The 20771-nt window shown below is 44.1% G+C and overlaps 1 protein-coding gene across 1 annotated transcript in view; it reads right to left on the bottom strand.

Moving 5' to 3' along the window:
• The window catches only part of VIPR2 (vasoactive intestinal peptide receptor 2), a 173008-nt gene that overhangs the window by 149943 nt on the left and 2294 nt on the right, over positions 1-20771 (bottom strand). Inside the window, exon 2 of the mRNA XM_013004549.2 lies at positions 18308-18475. Coding sequence (XP_012860003.1) covers positions 18308-18475 — 168 coding nt within the window. The remainder of the gene's footprint in view (positions 1-18307; positions 18476-20771) is intronic.

Below are 20771 nucleotides of genomic sequence, written 5' to 3'. Positions count from 1 at the left end.
ATATAAATATATTTGCATATGTACATGTCTTTATCTAGACCTCTATAACACATTTTCTTTTGCACTATACCCATAGACGGTCGTCTATGGTAATCCCTTTCAGAGTAGTCAGCAGTGGTACCAGGAATCTAGTTCTGATCACAGGACCATCGAGGCTCAAGTTCACATGTTCCATTAGTTCCTTGAAATCTCTGTATCTTTGAAATCTACTATAGCCCATAGTCAAAATAGCCTCTAAATCGAACCTGAGTCAATCCAATAGAGGTGGTTTATATGCCTTCCCAGTCATTGTTCCTAAAAAATAAGGATTGATGGCAAATACTTCAAAGGCAGAAACAGAATTTCCACAACTTTCCCTCTATTTTCAGAGTCCTTGGAATCATTTCTAACATTGTCACACACAGTAGTCACTCAGGAGTATTTTACAATGACAAACGTTTCATAAAATGGCAGCCATTTATGGAAAATTGTGAGTATGCTAAATTGTCTGCAAAATATTTATGCATATCACCAGTTCAGATTTTTGCTATGGCGATCTTATATACACAGCCACTGTTTACTTATACATTAACAGTGTCCCCCACGCCCCACGAATTTTTTTTTCTCTAATGTTTGCCATAACTTGGGACATTCTTGGTTGCACGTGAACTTCAAGACTAGAGCAGGCGTGTAGGATATTTGGCATGAAAAGGCCTGCCTAGGAAGTTAATTCAATTTGGAGATGATGAACATTCAGAAAGCTGGAAGTAAGTTAGTGCTCAAAGTCTCGGGAGTTATGCCAAGTCATTCCAAGGATAATCTTCCATAGATTTATGATAAGGATTTGGATGACTTCCCAGGATTGTTCCAAACATATATCTACTCCTGTTATGATGAGAGTGACAAAGCCCCCCTCACACACAGCACAGCAGAAGAGAACTTGCTCCAAGTGATTCTCCACCTGGCCTGGCCCTGCATCTACACCAACCTAACTGAAGATCAAGCCTCGCTAGCATTGCTCGTCTAGGTCCCAGGCAATCTTTGTTAACAGGCTGTGAAATCAGGAAGTGTTTTATTCTTATTTCCCAGATATCATTAGCTAGTCCGGTCCACTCATCTTTGTATACAGAGGACTGACTTTTCCATTTTTGCAAATAAGGCTGTTGGAGTGCAACGAATCTATAAATAGATTTGGGTGGTTACTGACATCTTAATAATTCATCCTTCTAATCTAGGAGCACAGGGAGTACTTCCATGAGTTTAGGTCTTCTTTAATTCTCTTTCAGTAATGTGTTGTGGTTTTCAGTGTACAAACATTTTGCTTTCCTGGTTAAATTAACCCTAGGTCTTTTTTATCCCCCTTGGACAATTTTCAAGAATCCTTCTGAGGGAGGCCTCTTTGCAGGGGAAGGAAAAAGTGCTAGACTGAGGAGCATAACTGAAGTCCAAGGACCGAAGACAAGTTAGTTGTGGTCTGGCACGTCAGCCCTAGTCCCCTAGGATGACTGTGCCAATCTCAGGCACAGCTCCAGCACGTTGATCCTTCAAGGGCGACTTAACCCACTCCCAGGAATTGTACCAAATCTCCAGTCCACACATTCCCCCAAACTACCTTCAGCACCCAACGTGTTGCCTCCTACTCTTTAGCAGACTGAAGTCAGACAACTTAAAAACAGGCAACAGTACCTATCCAGTCAACCTGGACCCATGATGGCCCCAGGTGTGTCAGAAGGTTTTCAATGGCTGATTTTTCAGAGTTGGATCTCCAGGTCTTTCTTCTGAGGCACCTCTGGGTGGTCTCAAGCTGTCACCTTCTATGACATCCAAGTTCATTAACTGTTTACACCACCCAGGGACTCCAAGAATCTCCTTCGTGACCTATTAAAAATGTCTCCCTCATGTTCACGTACCCTCTACCCCTCATCTCAGAGTTTAAAGAAAATGCCATCGTCTGTCTTCCCTCACTCACTCCCCTCATGCATCCGGGCCTTCTACCAAAGTATATCCCATTTTCTCAGAACGTTTTGATGACTCTCTTCCATGGGTCTTCCCTTCTGCTTAGAAACATGCTCAGAGTCCCCACCCTACGGCGCTTTTCTGGCCCCTGCTTTCTTTCCCTCTGTCAGCTTCCAGAAGAGCAGCTCACACCCGACTCCACAACCCTGGGACCTCCACGGCACCTCTCCGTCCAGCACAGATTCTGGTCCCACCTACCTGACAAGGCTCTTTTCCATCACTGTGGACAACGACGAACTGACCTCACATCTCCACTCTGAATGCTACTTACTTTGCAAGGTACTTTATTTCCAGGAACACTCTACGTCATCCCAGGAATAAGCACATCTTACTGAAATATAGCTTTTTTGACTATATTTTTGGAAGTCCTCAGTGGGGCCCTAAGACTATACTTTTTGGAATTCCTCAGTGGGGCCCTTATGTCAGCTCTGCTTTCACCGTCCAACTATTCTCAGATGCCTCAGACCTTCCCTTAATGTTCCTCCTTCCCTATGACTTTGCTTAGGCTGCCCTGTCTCTCATCTCTCTGGACATGCAAATTCGACCATCCTTCATGCTCTGGATCTAAAGCAGCAATGAGTCCCCAACATGGAATGACTTGCCCTCTCTCCTCTAAATTTCCCACCTAGAACTGTATATGTGTATGTGTGTGCTAGGAGACCATCACGTCCATATTTTTAGCATCCCAGAGCACTTAGCACAGGTCTTGTTGGAGCAGGAGTGTGATAAATCCATATGGGGGGATGTAGCAAGAATTCACTCTCCTTATCTTCACCCATATCACTGGGAACCAACGGGGCAGTGCCATTCGAGGCAGCAAAGGCTCAAAGCCAATGTCCTTGCAAACACTCCTGTCAATCTCTCCTCTGCCCTCCTCTCTTCAAGAAAGGATAGCGCTATGAGTAAATTACAAATTGTTTGAAAAGCTGCATTAAGAATTCTCTACGATGAGAGAAAGGCAGCCTTTGAGAGAAGTACTGCCAGCCACGGCTTACAGCAAGCACAATATTTAAAGTGGCTTCAGACATCCGAGAATACTCCGTGCCATGGCATTTCAATGTCCTATACAGTTTACTCTCTCCTCTCAGATCCACCACAGCAGCCTCCCGGGTGAATCCCTGACTATACACAGAAAGGCAGAAAACCGAGTGGTCTCAGCCAGGGACATAATGAGTAAGGACCCAGAGTAGGGGGACATGGAGAGAGCCAGAACATTCTAGAATGAAGGAAAAGGATGTACTACCATGAAATGTGAAAGAAATCAATTTAGGTTAAGAACAAGAAAATGTTAACTTTACACTGCAACAAACCAAGCTCACTGCTGTTGAACTGATTCCATACCACACTGGCCCTATAGGTCAGAGTGGAACTGCTCTGTACAGTTTCCAACACTGTAGCTCATAACAAGAGTCTCATCTTTTCTACCAGAGGGCAGCTGGTGGATTTGAACCTCTGATCTAGTGAATAACAGCCCGCCATCTAACCTGCTATACGACTAGGGATCCTAATCTCAGTGTCTGGTAAAAATGGAAATACTTATCCCCAAAGGTAGCTTCAACAGAACATGAAAACAATTATGCTGAACATGCAAAATATGTTTAGATAAGATCTCAGTTGATCTGATGTTGGGTTGCTCAGTGGGATGTTACCTTGGAAGGAGACATACGACTTTCCTCTAGTTCCTAAATGCTTCCTCCTCCACGCCCCCCAACTATCATGATCCCAATTCTACCTTACAAATCTGGCTAGACCAGAGGATGTACACTGGTACAGATAGGAACTAGAAACACAGGGAATCCAGGACAGCTGATCCCTTCAGCACCAGTGCTGAGAATGGCAATACCAGGAGGGTAGGGTTGAAAGGGGGAACCGATTATAAGGATCTACCTATAACTTCCTCCCTGGGGGATGGACAACAGAAAAGAAGGGAGATGTCAGACAGTGCAAGAGATGACAAAATAATAATAATTTATAAATTATCAAGGGTTCATGAGGGTGGAGGAAGTGGGGAGGGAGGGGGAAAATGAGGTTAAAAAATGTTAAAAGGGAAAAAATAGCACATTCTACTCTAAAAATGGGTTTAAATAGCATTAATTAGGTGTCTTGGGATCGAGGATCTTCCATAAACCTGGGTGAGAATCTTGACAGTCCTCTCTGGTTTCTGTCCTCATCTAAATGGGGGTGAATGACGGTTACCCTTATCCCATCCCTTGCACCCATAATGGGGGGTTTTCTCAAGCCCAGATTGAGCAAGAGCGATTAAAATGGCTAGCATTCTCCCCCTTTGTTCTGTGGCTGGAGCATGTCACAGGTCTATTGCTCCACTTTGCCCCCTCAACAAACAAAAAACCCCAAGAAACCAAACTGCCATTGAGTAAATTCTGACTCACAGCAACCCACAGGACAAAGCAGAACTGCACTTGAGGGTTTCTAAGAGTGTGAGTCTTTATGGGAGCAGAAAGACCCATCCCTTCAGGGGTTTCAAACCGCTAACTTTACAGTTAGTGCAATGCATGCCCCACTATGCCACAGGGGTTCTTTCTTGTCACCCGCATTAGCTGATCTACGAACACAGCCATGCAGTGATGTGGGCATTCCTTTTGCCTTCTGCGCACTCTGATCACCAGGTAGCATGTGCATCATTTGAAACTCCTCTGACCATCTGAGGCCAGACAGCCAGGACCCCTCAAGGGTGCAAGAGTAGACCTAGGCTCCCTGGGGTTGCCAATGGCTGTTTTTCTTCAGAAGTACACCATCAGACCTCTCTTGTGCAGTTTCTCTGGGAAGACTCGAACCTTTAACCTTTCTTGTGTGTTAACCATTGCACCACCTATGGAGTCTAGATGTTAAGGAATAGCAAAAGAAAAGCCCTGACTTCAATGAACTGAAAATTTATTTGAGGGGGGTGGGGATGGGTATCTGCTTGAAATACAGGACACGTGGTCACCGACTTAGTACCAGCAGCACATAAGGTGCCAAAGGAGCTTGGCTGGGAGAGGCTCAGAGGAGACGCCAATTCTGGGTGGAGGTGAGGGTGAACCACAGTCTACATGGGCACACAAGGGCCGTGGGTGGGTGGTGGGGCTGACAGAACAGATAATGGTTTTACTCAGTCAGAAGGCTTGTTCTACCAACACCGAGACAGAAGCTGGGCTCCAAGAAGTAAACCATTAGGAAAGGGGTCGTGCTCCTGAGCCTAGGACCAAGGGCATCACAGCATTAACAGGAAGCATATAAAGGCTATAGTAAGCGAATAACGTACTTATTGGGAAATTAGCTTTCTGGTACTTTTCCCACCCATTATTTTCTTCTTTCTTGGTAAACAGAGAGTCCTCGTTCATGCTTTTGTCACTGTCATTTCTCATTCCAAGTAGAGTGATGTCATTCGTATCCTTTTGTTTCCCTGTGGAGCCCTGGTGGTCACAAGTTGGGCTACAATCCACAAGATCGGAGGCTCGAAATCACCCGCCTAGTGCTCCAAGGGAGAAAGATGAGGGTCTCTACTTCCACAAAGAGGTACGGTATCGGAAACCCCCAGGGGTAGTTCTGCCCTGTCCTATAGGGTCACCAGGAGATGAAGTCAACTTGATGGCTGTAGGCAAAGTTTCCCTTTAAGAATCTTATCATATTATAACAGCATGCGAGAAGGAGAGGAAAGAGTGACCGAATCAGTCAATGCTACAGCAGATGACAGTAGGATGGCCTCGTTTTCACTCACTGCAGGATACACACCCGTGGCTGTCCAGTCTATTCTGTCTCAATGACATCACCGGACAGCTTAGAACTGCCCCATTGGGGTTCTAAGGCTATCAATCTTTACACGTGCTGATCACTGGGTCTTTGTTCCTGAGGTAGGTTTGAACCATCAATGTTTTGGTGAGCAGTCAAGTGCCTTCACCACTGTATCATCGAGGTCCCTACATGATACAAAGAAACTGCTCAAACATGGAGGCCCTTGCTCAACAATTACTTAAAAAAGAGTTAAGAATTTAGGGGGCCGGGAAAATAGATGGATAAAAAGAGAACTAGCAGAACGAAAGCAAGAACACTCACACATTATGGAAAATGTAACCAAATCACCAAATAATTTGCAAATAAATGGTTAAGTGGGAATCCAAACTGCTATATAAGCCTTCACTGAAAAAAACCAATACTGTTATTAAAAAGGTGACACTGTGTCATGTGCACAAGGTGACTTTGGCGTAATCACTGGAACCAATAAGCGGCCTGGGAAACACTGTAAAGTCCTGCAAATCAAGATGTTCAAATCCCCCAGCCCTCTTCAAAGACCACTGCAATCTGCCTATGTAATCAGAAACGTACAACACCCAAACCAACCACTAAGGAGAGGAACCCATGAACCAATCACATTCTACTACCTTTACCAACTCCCTGCTCCATGAAGACGGTCCTGGTAGAAGAACAAGTTGTTCCCAAGTCAGAAGAGGAATCACCCCCCAAAACAACAAGCAAAGTTGGAAGAATTATGGCTCCTAAACAAAGGTAATGCAATAGATATACAAGTATGACATTATCAAAAATCAAGGCAAGGAGAATTCTTACTGCAGTTAGCCAATCTTCTAGAAAATGTACAGCCATCTCTTTAACCTAATGCCTAAAGAAAGAAACAAGTTGCTGTCCAGTTGACATCAACACGTGGTGACCCCATGCATATCAGAGCAGAACTGCACTGTGTAGGATTTTGAATGACTGATTTGGGGGGCACAGATCACCAGGTCTTTGCTCCCAGGCACCTCTGAATGGACTCAGACCTCCTGCCTCTCACTGAGCAGCCAAGTGTGCTGTTCAAAGTTTTGAAGCCCAGAGATTCCAACCTAACTCCCTCCAACAGGACAAAGCAACATGAACATTCTATGGAGGCTGGAAGCCTATGTGAGAAGAATGAGGCATGTGTGAGGTTCAGATGGAAAGGGGGAATGGCAGATTAAGAAAGAAAGAGTAAAGAGAGAAGAGCAGGGGTGGATCAGAGTCACACCAACCATTGTTGCTTTAGCCAACGCGAAACCCTGGGGTCACCAGCACCATTGCCTCAGCTCCTACCTTAGAAAGGGCGGGAGAAAGAAGACTTTAACCCTGATGCTAATCAGCAGCACCATAATTAAAAGAGCAAGTGAGTCTACTGTCAGATTATCTAATAATATTTAATAGCCATCTTTATTAATAGCATCATTGTGCCAAACAAGATTAGCAGTCACTGCAGCTTCCAAGTGTCTTGCTATTTGGACATGTTAGAAATTAATGTCTTGTTCATAATTCCTTTTATGATTCTAAATATAAAAATGTGATTCAGTAAAGAATTTTTATTTTTAGTGAGCCTTGTTTCTTATAAAAAGCAAATCTCTTTACCTCCTACTTCTTTCCTCTATTTCCTTTTACTTCCTCCCAAAGGGCATTTATAGAGGTCTAAATACAGGCATATACATATGTAAATACATTATATATCAGGGTGGGAAAATAGATCTATGTGCATATATTTATAGGTTTAGTATTAAGGTAGCAGATGGACATTGAGCCTCTATTTAAGTACTCCCTCAATGCAAGAATACTTTGTTCTATTAAACTGGCATTCCAGGATGCTCACCTTCCCGACACGATCGCAGAAGACAAAGCGGGTGCATAAGCAAATGTGGTGAAGAAAGCTGATGGAGGCCGGCTATCAAAAGATATAGAGTCTAGGGTCTTAAAGACTTGAAGGTAAACAAGCAGCCATCTAGCTCAGAAGCAACAAAGCCCACATGGAAGAAGCACACCAACCTGTGTGATCATGAGGTGTCCAATGGATCAGGTATCAGGCATCAAAGAACAAAAAAAATCAAATCATTGTGAATGAGGGGGAGTGCAGATTGGGGACACAAGACCCATCTGTAGGCAACTGAACATCCCCTTACAGAAGGGTTGGGGGGGAGGAGATGAGCCAGTCAGGGTACAGTGTAGCAACGATGAAACATACAACTTTCCTCTGCTTCCCGCCCCCCTACCCCCCACTATCATGATCCCAATTCTACCTTACAAATATGGCTAGGCCAGAGGATGTATACCAGTACAGACAGGGACTGGTAACACAGGGAATCCAGATCAGATGAAACCCTCAGGATCAGTGGTGAGTGTGGCGATACCGGGAGGGTGGAGAGAAGGTGGGGTAGAAAGGGGAAACCCATCACAAGGATCTACATATGACCTCCTCTCTGGGGGATGGACAACAGAAAAGTGGGTGAAGGGAGACATTGGACAGTGTAAAATGTGACAAAATAATAATTTATAAATTATCAAGGGTTCATGAGGGAGAGGGGAGTGGGGAGGGAGGGGGGAAAATGAGGAGCTGATACCAAGGGCTCAAGCAGAAAGCAAATGTTTTGTGAATGATGATGACAACAAATGTACAAATGTGCTTGACACAATGAATATATGTACGGATTGTGATAAGAGTTGTATGAGCCCCAATAAAGTGATTTAAAAAAATAGAGGAAAAGAAAAAAACAAATCTCAAGACATTCATTTCAGAATCTTCAAAGCAATAATCGTTATTGATTATTTAAATATCTAATATTAGGAATCAATCTTAAGTGGGTCGGAGAATATTGGAAGGTGGGAAACCAACAAAGATATGCGTAAGTGAAGAAGTGGTCCAGGTTATTTATCAGCCCAGATTGCTATTTTGAAAAGAAAAAGATCTGCTAACATCAGAGAAAATGAAGAGAGAAACAAGCAGTGTTAGAGGGTTCTGTATTAGCACATGAGGGGAGCCCTAGTGGTTTAGTGGTTCTGAGTTGGGCTACGAACCACAAGGTCAGCAGTTTGAAACTGCCAGCCTCTCTGAGGGAGAAAGATGGGGCTTTCTACTCCTTTAAAGAGTTTCAATGACCCTCGGAAAATCACAGGGGGAGCTCCCCCGCATCCTGTAGGGTTGCTATGACTTGGCATCGACTGGATGGCAGTGAGTTTGGTTTTGGTTTATTAGCACCTGGGCATGGCAGGGCAGCAACCTATCCAAGCCTCACCCTGGGGGCTTCCGCAGATGCTCACTTCACTCCTACATGAATGGGAGGCAGTCGGGAGTTAGTTGTCTTTTCAGTTCATTCATACTGAGTCTGCTAAGAACCAGGGAGGGATAGAAAGTTACTATTGCTTTTGAAGTAGTAGCTTGCTTTTAAAAAGAAAGGGCACTAGCTTCCAAAGAACTGCCAATGGGGCAAGGGAGCGAAACAGGCACAAAGCAGCGAATCACATGTACACCAGTAATACCACTGCAAGCACACCGTGTGGTCTGAAGCAGGTGCCGGAAACAGATCAGCCATCAAAGACTTACAGGAGTAAAAAGCCCAGTCTTTCTCCCGGGGACCTGCTGGTGGTTTTGAACTATAGACCATGTAGATTGCAGCCCAATGTATAGCCACTATACTACCAGGGCTGGGAATCAATAAATGAGAAGCTCAAGCAGCTTGCTATACCTCAAGCCATAAATAACAAGTCTTTTGTCTCTGACCCAGGAATAGTCTGTCTTCTGCCAGTACCTATGAAACCCTAGTAGGCTCCACTTAGTGTCTGATAAAGTGTACAATGTATAGTTCTTGATGCCAAGTTCAAAATTAGCTTAAATGCTCTGTTAAAAAGAATTAGGGTAAGATTATGTTTTTCAGTCTAGCATCTCCCACTGAACTGGTCCTAAGTCAGGGATGAGGCACCTTTTTTCTACCAAGGTCCATTTGAATATTAATAACACCATGTGTGGGCCATATTGGTCAAACATGTAATAACTCACCCCTAAGGCGATGGCTGGAACTGCTTCTCTTTGGTGAGGCGCGTGATATTTGCTGGTACTGATGATTTTGTGAGCCTTAATTGGCTTTGGGGCTGGACATTGCACACCGCTGCATAAAGTAACATTCACCATCGGACCCATTTCAAGAATATACTTTCCTACCGTGGTCCCGAATATGGAACTACCTCGAAAACACAGGTGCTGCCTCCGCAACTCACACATACTGTCCCCATGCCCCACTCCCAAGTCTAGGCAGAAAACGATAAAACCACAATGCAGAAAAGCTCGTTCAATGTGAGCATGAACAGAGGACCGGAGAGACGCCTAGTGCAGTTGTCTCTTCCTTTCCAACTCAGAGGCCAGCCTGGCCACAGCTAGGGCCCAATAGTGGATTTCAGCTCTATTTTTTATTCACCTGGGTGACACAAGCGGGATCAACTAAGAAGCCCTGGTGGCACTGCGGAGGAAGCACTGGACTGCTAACCAAAGAGTCAGTGATTTAAACTCACCAGGTGCTCCTCGGGAGAAAGATGAGGTTGTTTACTCCCATAAAGATGGACAGCCTTGGAAACCCTATAGAGGGTCACACGGAGCCTGAATCCACCACTTGTCCATCAGTTTGACATACTGCAGTGGTCTGTATGTTGCTGTGATGCTGGAAGTTATGTCACTGATCTGTCAAATGCCCGTGAGATCACCCAACGTGAACAGGTTCAGGACAGCTTCCAGACTGTGCACAGACCGTGAAAAAGGGACAGGTTGTCCATGTCAGAGGAAGCAGGCACTGAAAACCTTAAGTACAACAACGAAACACTGTCACACACTGAAAACCAAATGAACAGTAGCAGAATCCTGTCAGCGACAGCAGGTGACGATAAGGCCCTCAGGTTGAAAGGCATTCAAAATATGACTGCGGTAGCGCTGCCTTCCAAAGCAGCTGGCCCTAATGATGGGAGTGGAGTGAAGCCCTTGGGAGTAAAGCCTCTTCCTTTGCTGCGGGCACATCTCAAAAGGAGAAGGGAAAGCTGCAAAAATCTACTAATCATCAGAACTTGGAAATTAGGAAGTGTGAATCTAAAATTGGAAGTCGTCAAAAAGGAAATGAAACTCAGAGACGGATTTACTAGGCATTCCTCTATTGCAGTGAGCTGACATGGACTGGCACAGGCCATTCTGAATCAAGAATCCCTTGGTTTACTCTGCTGGCAATGACACAAGCAAGAGGAACCGGGCTGCATCCATCGTCAAAAAGGACATTTCGAGACCTAATTTGAAGTACAATGCTGTCTGTTACAGGATTATACCTTTCCACAATCAATATAACCATTATTCAAATTTATGGACCAACCACCAAAGCTACCCGAAACAAAAAACAAAACCCTCACTGCCATTGAGTAAATTCTCATTCGTGTGATGCAGAAATTGAGGTCCAGTTGTGAGGATTTAGGGTTGTATCCTCTTACACACTTACTGAATTTGTATGCTGGGCAAACAATCAGAGAAGCTGGATTAGAGGAAGAAGAATACAACATCAGAATTGGAGTAAGGCTTATTAGCAACCTGTGATATGCAGATGAATTAACTTTCCTGGCTGAAAGCGAGGAGGACTTGAAGCACTTGATGAAGATCGAGGATTGCAACTTTCGGTATTGATTACAATTCAATGTAACTCACTCCCATCCAGGGGATGCCCCCTCACAGAGACACGTTAGAATAGGGTAGAACTGCCCCGATGGGTTTCTGAGACTAACTCTTTACAGGCGTTTAAAGCAATGTCTTTCTCTCTAAATCCTCACAACTGGCCCAACAGCTAGCTAGCATCATGATAAATGGGGGAAAGAGCTGTCAAGGCTTTCATCTTGCTTGGATCTGCAATTAGCGATGCTCATGGAAGAAGCAGACAAGAGATCATGGAACACATTGCATTGGGTAAATACGCTGCACAAAACCCCTTAAAAGTGTTGAAAAACACAAAGGTTACTTTGAGGACTAAGGTGTGCCTGACCCCAGCCATGGTGTTTTCAACGGCCTTGTTTGCATGTGAAAGTAGGACCTGGAATAAGGAAGACTGAAGAAGAACCCCTGCATTTGAATTGTTTTGCTATCAAAGAATATTGAAAGAACCGCAGCCTGTCAAAAAGAACCAACAAATCTGTCTTGGAAGGAATAGAACCAGAATGCTCCTAAGAAGCAAGGTTGGCAAAACGTTCTCTCGCATACGTTGAACATTTTTTCAGGAGAGGCCAGTCCCTGGAAAAGGACATCCTATGTGGTAAAGTAGAAGGGCAGTGAAAAGGGGGAAGGGACCCCAACAAGATGGGTTGACAGTGGCTGCAACAGTGGGCTCCAGAATAGAACAATCGTCAGACTAGTGCAGGCCTGGGCAGTGTTTCTCCTCCTGCTGTGCGCAGGGTCACTATGGGTTAAAACAGACTCTGACCCTTAACAACCACGTGAGTAGAGTGGACTAATTAGCAGTGAATTCGGCTTGATTTTTAAGTTATTAACCTAAAGGTTGGGGGGTTGAACTCACCCACCAGTACGACAGATGGCAGGCTTCTATAAAGACAAAGTCTAGCCTAGAAAGTCCTAGGAAGCAGTTATATTCTGTAATACACTGGGTCATTCTTAGAATCAACTTGAAGTTTGGTGTTTTGTGGTGCCCTTCGCCTCAGAAAGAGGATCCCTGGCATTGTAGTTGGGCTGCTAATCACAAGGTGACCAATTTGAAACCACTAGCTGCTCCACTGGAAAAAGATGGGGCTTTCTACTCCCATAAAGAGTTAGTCTCAAAACCTCACAGGGGCGATTATACCCCATAGGCTCGCTGAGCTGGAATCAACCCAACAGCAGGGAGTTTAAGAGGATTTTGTTTTTGTTTTGGACTCATAAACATATTAGCAAGATGCACTTCCTTTATGCAGACAAATCAGTATTGTCATAAGGCTCTAAATACCTCGTTAACTTCCCTCTCCCACCAAACGAACCCTTTGAAAGGGTTTTTAATTGAGATTTTGGGGGGTCAACAGTATATAAATCACCTCACTAAATTAAACAATCTGTTTACTTCAGATATTCATTCATACCAATTGATTTAAACCCAAGAATTTGAAAGACATGAAGTCACCAGAGACTACAGCCACCCACCCAGCACCACCCCCAGCTGCTAATATTGCAACTCACTTTCAACTTCCTGAAGCAAATGTGCATTATGGAAGCAGGGACTCATTTCCTCCTGTTCTCTGAGAACGTCTTCGGGGAGACTGGCAAGTTGTGAGGTCTGGTTTACATCATCTACAATATCTTGAATCTGGTAACTTGTCCCTATTGATATCTCTGGTACTGGAGCCATGCATATTTCAAGGAGTAAAGAGGTAATAATGACTATATGGCCGAAGTTGTCTCTCTCTTCAAAAGGCTGACCAGAGCTAACCTATGGTGACGTCATTGATTTTTCTACTGAAAGGCAGCTGGCTTATTACCAAACAATTCTTACAAGCTAAAAAGCTAAAGGGAATCAGGTGTTTTCACTACGAAGTTGATTTTGAAAAAAATAGGGAAGAGGTGCTTTGCATATAAGAAAGCGTACAGAACTGGTCCTTGTCATTGCAAGAAAATGAATGGATATTTTCCCACTGATCTGAATAAGGGACACTGTGTCGGCCCATAGAGGACCTTCACTTAAATCGACTAGATTCTTTCAGCTCAAGTTGTTACTCAGGTGAACCTTGTGGCTTTCCTACTTCATTATTAAAAAGAATTACCTGAGAGGCTTTAAGCTGCAGATTCCTGGAGCCCACCCTCAGATGTTGCAATTAACGCTTGCTATGGGTCATGCCTTAGAGAATTGTTGACTTAAGAGCATTTACCACCCAGGGAAGAGAAATGCTAGCCCGGATGAATATTTCAAAATGTGCTGTTTTTCAAAGTGTGTTGGGTTATCTATCAGAGAGTGGTTGGGGCCATGGGGCATTTCTCCAACAGCGGGGATCATCCTTCCCGGCAGCTCTCGGGCAGCTTCCAACCACAGAGGAGTTGTGCCTTGCTCCCTCAGAGCTTTTCTTTGTCCGTCTTTATTTTTCTTTCAATGATTTACTTGTACACTTGTAAGGAATTGAAATTCTCATCTCTTGCATAGATTTTGCATTCCTGGTGTCTTTTGAAAAATGGGAAACTGGGCAACTCTGAGCCTGCATTTCCTCCTGGTTTCCATAATCCGTAGCCTGCCTGCCCCCTCCAACCACCTGCCCGGCCCGATGGGGCACCCGAGTTTTCCGTCCCTGATCCACACATTGTCATCAAGCCCCTTGGAGATTCAACAGCTCACGTTTGGGAGAACCTGGCCAGAGATTAGAGGTTAAAGCTGAGCTTTTGAAATAAAGAAGCATCCTTTTGGACTAATGAGTGCTACATCCCAGCTGAATGAGCTGATCAGTAAGGAGGCATCTCTTGTAAAACAAAAAAAACAAGCTTACATGACTGTGGATCACAGCACCATATTTCACGAGGGTAGAGGCTTAGCCACCAAAATTTTGTTTTATATCTCCTGACAGAGGATCCACTCAAGCAAAATCACAGACGAGCATTCCTGCTCCATCCCACTTTCCAGCCAACTCGGGACCAACAGGGAGCAGATGTCCCCTTGAAAGAAAGTCATGACTTAAGTGGTCTGTAATCGACTGCTTAACACCAAGGCTGGCAGTTTGAACCCACCTGGTAGTACTGCGGGAGAAAGGGCTGGTGATCTGCTTCCATAAAAATCTAAGAAGCAGTTCCACACTGTATGTGATACATGAGGTCCCCGGGAATTGAAATTGTCCACACAGCAACCGACAGCACTATATTTTCTAAAAGTAGCCCCAGTTACCAGTGACATAAGCCCAGGTTTCTACTTTGAACAAAATGCCTTTTGATGGATCTAGGCGATCAAGATTGTCACAGAGCAAAAACCATCGGTGTTTTAGCAGCATTTCCCTAAAACACTATGTATGTGGGTGTAAGGGGCGAGGCAATGGGAAGAGTCTGCCCCAAGTGCATGCCATGAAAGGGTGCGCTGTCTGGCGAGAACCTGGGCTCCGCTCTGTTTTTTATGAAGAGCCTGTGCCAGTAAGGTCAGTGAGGAAATATTGCTCCCTACCAGGGCAGACGTCCCGGCAGTGCCCCCATGCCACTGTGAGAAGTTCGGGAACGAAAAATGTTGCCATGGTTTGAATAGGGAAATCTCAAGGGTAAAGTGAGACAAGTTTCTTCACTCGGTTCTTCTCCAAAGCTTTAAAGGGTTAAAATGCTCCAATGTGATTTTCCAAGTAGAAGTCATCAAAAACCACTTTCTCCTTTTAAACCATTCAATGGAGCCAAGTTCCTAGAAACACACTCTGGAAAATTCAACATCAGGGGATTTGAGAATAATTTTCCTGCTTAAATCACAAATTGAAAAGAACCCATCTTACATGACTTTATCTAGACAGCTTTAGAATATATTCGTGTATATTCAGCTTTAACTACACTGTAAGGTTATATATCCCATAACCTAAGTAGTTGGTGGTTGAAATATTAAAATCGATGCTTGGTAATAGCAGGATAGTAGATGCTGTGACTACCAGCAGCTGCGGAATTCGATGCATCTCATGGCCACTCCCTACGTGTCGGGCAGAACTGCGCTCCATGAGGTTTTCAAGAGCTGCTATTTCAGGAGTGGACCGCCAAGCCTTTCTTCCAAGATGCCTCCAAGTGCGCTTGGATCTAAAACCTTCTGTTTAGCATGTTGACCATTTATAAGAACTCCAAACTGTCTTCAGACTTGAAAACTCAAACCCTAAATGCCATCAAGACAATGACAACGACTCATAAAGATCCTATAGGACAGAGTAGAGCAGCCCTGTGGGGTTCCCAGGTGGTTAAATCCTTACAGGAAAAGAAGGTCTCATCATTCTCCCGAACAGCGGCTGGTGGGCAATAACTGGTGATCTCTATGCCACCAGGGCCCCAAGGCGGGGGAGTCACAGCAGTGTGCCACCTCTAGGGCATTTTCCAGTGGAATTTCCCAGGATTCTGCCCTGTCCCTTAGTTTAACCCAGAACATAGATGAAAGCACACAGCCACACAGTGCAAAGGTTACAACAGTTGGAGGCTCCAGTGGTTGGTGGCAGAATCAGAATTCAATCTGTCTCTATAACCTAGAACACCGAGCTGGGCGCAAATTTATCAGGGATAAAATTTAATTCAGCAATCAAGTTTAAAAAAAGCTCAACTGTATAAAAACCAGGTTGGCAGGGGTTGGCAGGAGTTTTTCATTTGAAAAATATTTGGTAGATTTAAGTGGACAAAAATGCAATGGGCCAAAAACCAAAACCCAGTATGACTGTTATGAACATCTGACTTAATCTAAAACCACAGTGATTCGAGGGTGTCCTGTTGGTAGTAAATATGACTCACCCTGCTGTGTCCTGCTGTGAGCTGTCATCGACTTGGCCCGTCTTATGGTGACCATGTGCACAACACAACAACTCTCTGCCCAGTCTTTTGTCATACCCGTGATTGTAATAGATCAACCCATGGTGACCCACAGGGTTTTCATCAGCTGATTTTCAGGAGTAGATCTCCAGACCATTTGTTCTAGTCTGTCTAGTCTAGAAGCTCCATGGAAAACTGTTCAGTGTCACAGTACTACTCAAGCCTCCTTTAAAGGGTGCACATGAAGCTTGTTGGTTGAAAATCGAACCAGGTCAAACCACCACTGTCCCAGTAAAGAGAATGTATTACTTTGCTTTAGACTCAATATGTCCACATTTCAGGAGTGCTGTGTGTGTTCCAAACTTGTGGCAAAGGGCCTGGGAAAGGAGTCATGAACAAAGGTCGAAGGAATGGAAAGCATTCAGTTTGGAGAAAAGTATATATGAGTATACAAAGCCCTTTCATGTGTGAGACAATCTCAGGTAGAAGAAGTTACGGTATGTGCCCCACTACATTCCAAAAGGCAAAATTAACAGCAGGATATAAAAACTTTTAAGTGGGCAGATTGGGGTCGACATCAGGACCCTTAAACCACTTTAACTGTCCAGTCATGATGGTGTGATGGTGGAATATTATAGGGCCCATCTCAGGTCCTTAAGTAGCAGCTGAGTAACCAGTGCCTGAGGATACAGTCAACAGCACCCTCACCCACTCCGATTTGCAGGCAGGAAGCTCTCACTGATGTCTCATCAAGGATGTGGACTCAGGACCTGCCTCAACTCTGGCCTGTCTTTTCTCCTTTGTTTTGTCGCAGCTCAGAGTGTAGGAGCCTATTCTAGTCATCCTTGTAAGATACGTTTAACAGATGGCTTTTCACAAAGCAAGCACTCAGTAGATGTGTGTTGTGCGGTTCAGTGACTGACTTTCTTTGCCTCTCTCTGGGTAAAATTCAACCAGATAATTTTGAAGATGTGGGACTGTAGAATTTTACAGATCTCTACAGCTGGAAGGAGCCTTCAATTCCAAAGATTTCCTTTTTCAGAAGAGAACATGGAGGCTCAAGAGGAAGCAAGAAGGCTGAAGAGAGGGCAGTCCACACACTGTTCAATTTGGCAGCCAGCTTCTAGCTACTTGCAGGTGCTGAGCATTTGAAATGTGGCCAATCCAAAGACACCCATATTTTAAAACTAAGTATAAAAAAAAACCATGTAAAATATCACATTTGTAATTTCAGTCTGATAACAGGTTGAAATGATAGCAATTTGAATATATTCAATAAATTATATTATTAAAATTAATCTCATGTTCCTTTTGACTGTGCATGTGTATGTGTGTGTGTACTAGATAATTTTAAATCATATAGGTGACTCTTAATACATTTTTACTGAATTCAACCCACAGCTAGTGACTGCTGGTCTGAAGCCCTCTGCAGGCAATGGTTTATATCACACCGTGGCCACTGATTTCAGCTTCTTTCTTGACGAGGATAAAATCATGACATAGAGCAGGGAAAAAGGGCAGTTCAGAACAGAAGGTATTAGCTACATTTTATACAATGGGTCTTATCATAGAATCTTGAAGCAATTGAAAACATGTTGTGAGTACGCTTACTTTGAGTGCATGCATCCCAACATTCTGTGCTCTGTGGGGAAAGTGAAATTGGCACGCGTGATCACTGTATTCACGATAGATGTCTTCAGGAAAACAAACGTCCATCCATTTTCATGTTTGCCTTCTGATGCACTTCCATCATTTTAAACTGGATCCAAATCATCTTTGATATAACTCAGAATTTAAAGTAGGAGAACTCACACCCATACCCATTTCACATAAAATCACGGCTACTTTTGCAATAGTTTTAGTGAGACTATAATACTATCTGTTGCTATTATCTCAAGCCCCTCTTAACTATAAGTAAGTGTTTTCTAAAGTTCAGTTAAAAAGTGAAAAATAGACTACTTTTTTTGTAGCTTCAGACAACTTTAAAATATCCAGTTTATCACAAAGAAGTATATGATACCTATATGGATGGTAAACCTTCTGTGTGCACAAATTTAATCATCAAGCCCTCAACCTTACCTTTGTATTTTTCTGTGTGGGCACTTAAAAACTTTGCACATTTTGTTTCTTCCGCTTGTATTTCCAAATGAAATCGACATTCAGGGTGAATGCTGTTCACCTGTTCAAAATCAAAAGAAATAGAAATAACTACATGTTTCACAATAAGGGAAAAGTTGAGCAGAAGTTCTGCAAAAACAGCCAAATACCTCCTGGTTCTAAATTACTTCCAAACAAATGCCTATTTAGAAGCATAAGAAACAAATACAAAACCCAGTATTTCCTTCTCCCTGCCTCTACTGGAACTGGTAAATAAACGTACTAACCGAAGACACTGTACATTATTAGTACTAATTTGGGGGCAATAGGGCTGTTTCATGCAATCATCTCTTAATAGTCAAGAATCCTCCATTTCATGGCCCGTGATTTAATTAAACACACTGTTTACTCAGAAGATCATTCTTAATGATGAGATACTATACATGGACGCCAGCTTGCCTTATCTAAGGACAATTCTGTATTCCATGGAGAGATGTAGCTGGGTCATTTTAAGGACTACAGTACACAACTGGAGTTTGCCCTATGAGTGCAGATAAAATTGCACTTAGTTTGATTTCAACATCTGGTGCAAAGGAGACCCCTGCCAGCCCCTCCACCCCCCAATTATGGGTAAGTAGGGAGGGGTAGAAGTGGTCAATCACATCATGCTGTAAAGAAGGAGGTGGGTGGTTTCATTTCAGGATCGCTCGCAGGAATTAATGATGTTACGTAGATAATGATTTCTAAAGCCTACTAACAAAGTCTACTAAGACAAAACTCCGTAATGTTCTAGTTTTGGTGCGGGCAGCTCTGAAGAAGAAAGGGCCGTCAACTGCTTCCTTAAAAATGACAGCCAACAATAAAATGATTTAAATTAAAAAAAAAAAAGACAGCTGAGAAAACCCTCTGGGGCAGTTCTATCCTGTAACACATGAGGTGTATCATGCATTTTAGTCTGGAAGGGTACTATTTTTTGAACTTTATACTTTTTTAATCATTTTACTGGGGGCTCATGCAACTCTTATCACAATGCATATATCCATCCATCGTGTCAAGCACATTTATACATTTGTTGCCATCATCATTCTCAAAACATTTTCTTTCTACTTCAGCCCTTGGTATCAGCTCATTTTTCCCCTCCCCCCCCATCCTCACCCTTGATAATTTATAAATTATTACTATTTTGTCATGTCTTACACTGTCCGATATCTCCCTTCACCCACTTTTTCTGTTGTCTTTCCCCCGGGGAGGGGGTTATATGTAGATCCTTGTGATCGCTTCCCCCTTTCTACCCCACCTTCCCTCCACCCTGCCGATAAACCGCTAACTGCCTATTGCTCTCTTTTTTTCATATAAGCCCAGCTTCAGCAACTAGACACACTGTACGCTTCGGAAGCCATTTTCTGCCTGCCCTATAAAGGAAAAAGAACTGGATTTGAGCAGCAATAGCAAGGGGTGGGCGAGGGCTCATGTACTCCTAACAACTGAAAAATCATGGGCAATGACAGCTGTCTCTAGCCAACTCCATCGTTGGTGGCACAATTGTTGGAGAAGAGACGGACCAAAGGCCTCCTGTGGGTTTGGAGGAGGATACACAGATAACACCTGCACACAGACACACACACTGTTGGCAGCCTAGGAGAGAGGAAAGCAAGCAACAAGGTTCAAACAACTTTTTTAAAAAGGTCTCCCAATAAAAAGATGAATTACTGAGCAGTGAAAAATGTACCAGTGGGGTCATTTCACAAACTTCTGTTCAATTTAATTTTTCTCTTCCTGGCCTCTTAAACGGAAAGAGGGAGGGGGGAAACTACGGCAGAATATTTCCAAAGGGAAATGATCAACTAGGACTTTCTTTAGCCCTTCTTCATCAGAGTCTGACACGTACTACCAAACGAAAACTAAAACAGTAGTAAGTAAGAGGAAGCGGGAAGAAATATGTAATGACAAAACCCCACCGCCCCTGAGTTGATTCCGACTCTTCAGGACCCTGCAGGATGGACTGCCCCTTAGGGTCCCCAAGGCTGCAAATCTTTATCCCGCAGAGCAGGAACCTTTGGGTTAGGCACCCCAAGCGCATCACCACCAAGCCTCCAGGGCTCCTTACTATATGACAAAGCAAACCCAACTTTCCCTCTGACCCGAGAAGCCAGCCCGGTGACCTCAGCCCTCTCCTCCCGCAGGAAAGTTCCAGCGATGGACTGAATAGCCGCGGGACCACGGAGCCCGACCCACCGCACATCTCCGCTCGCCAACAAACAGGGACTGTGCCCTTGGGTGGCGGTGGTTGAAAGCGTGTCGACATGCCAATGAGAGGTTGTTTCTAACAAAGCCACGGTGACACGAAGGGGCAGAGGGGTCTGAACACGGGGCAAGCGGCCGGGAGCCCCCCGCTCCACGACCTGGTGGGAAGGTCTTGACCTCCACAGGGCACCCAGTCTGCCCC

The sequence above is a fragment of the Echinops telfairi genome, unplaced genomic scaffold (assembly GCF_000313985.2).
Source record: "Echinops telfairi isolate 266 unplaced genomic scaffold, ASM31398v2 ScPeMD7_31;HRSCAF=116, whole genome shotgun sequence".
Lineage (NCBI taxonomy): Eukaryota > Metazoa > Chordata > Mammalia > Afrosoricida > Tenrecidae > Echinops > Echinops telfairi.
Note: the sequence above shows the minus strand (reverse complement) of the source record. Positions and strands in the feature narration are given on the sequence as shown.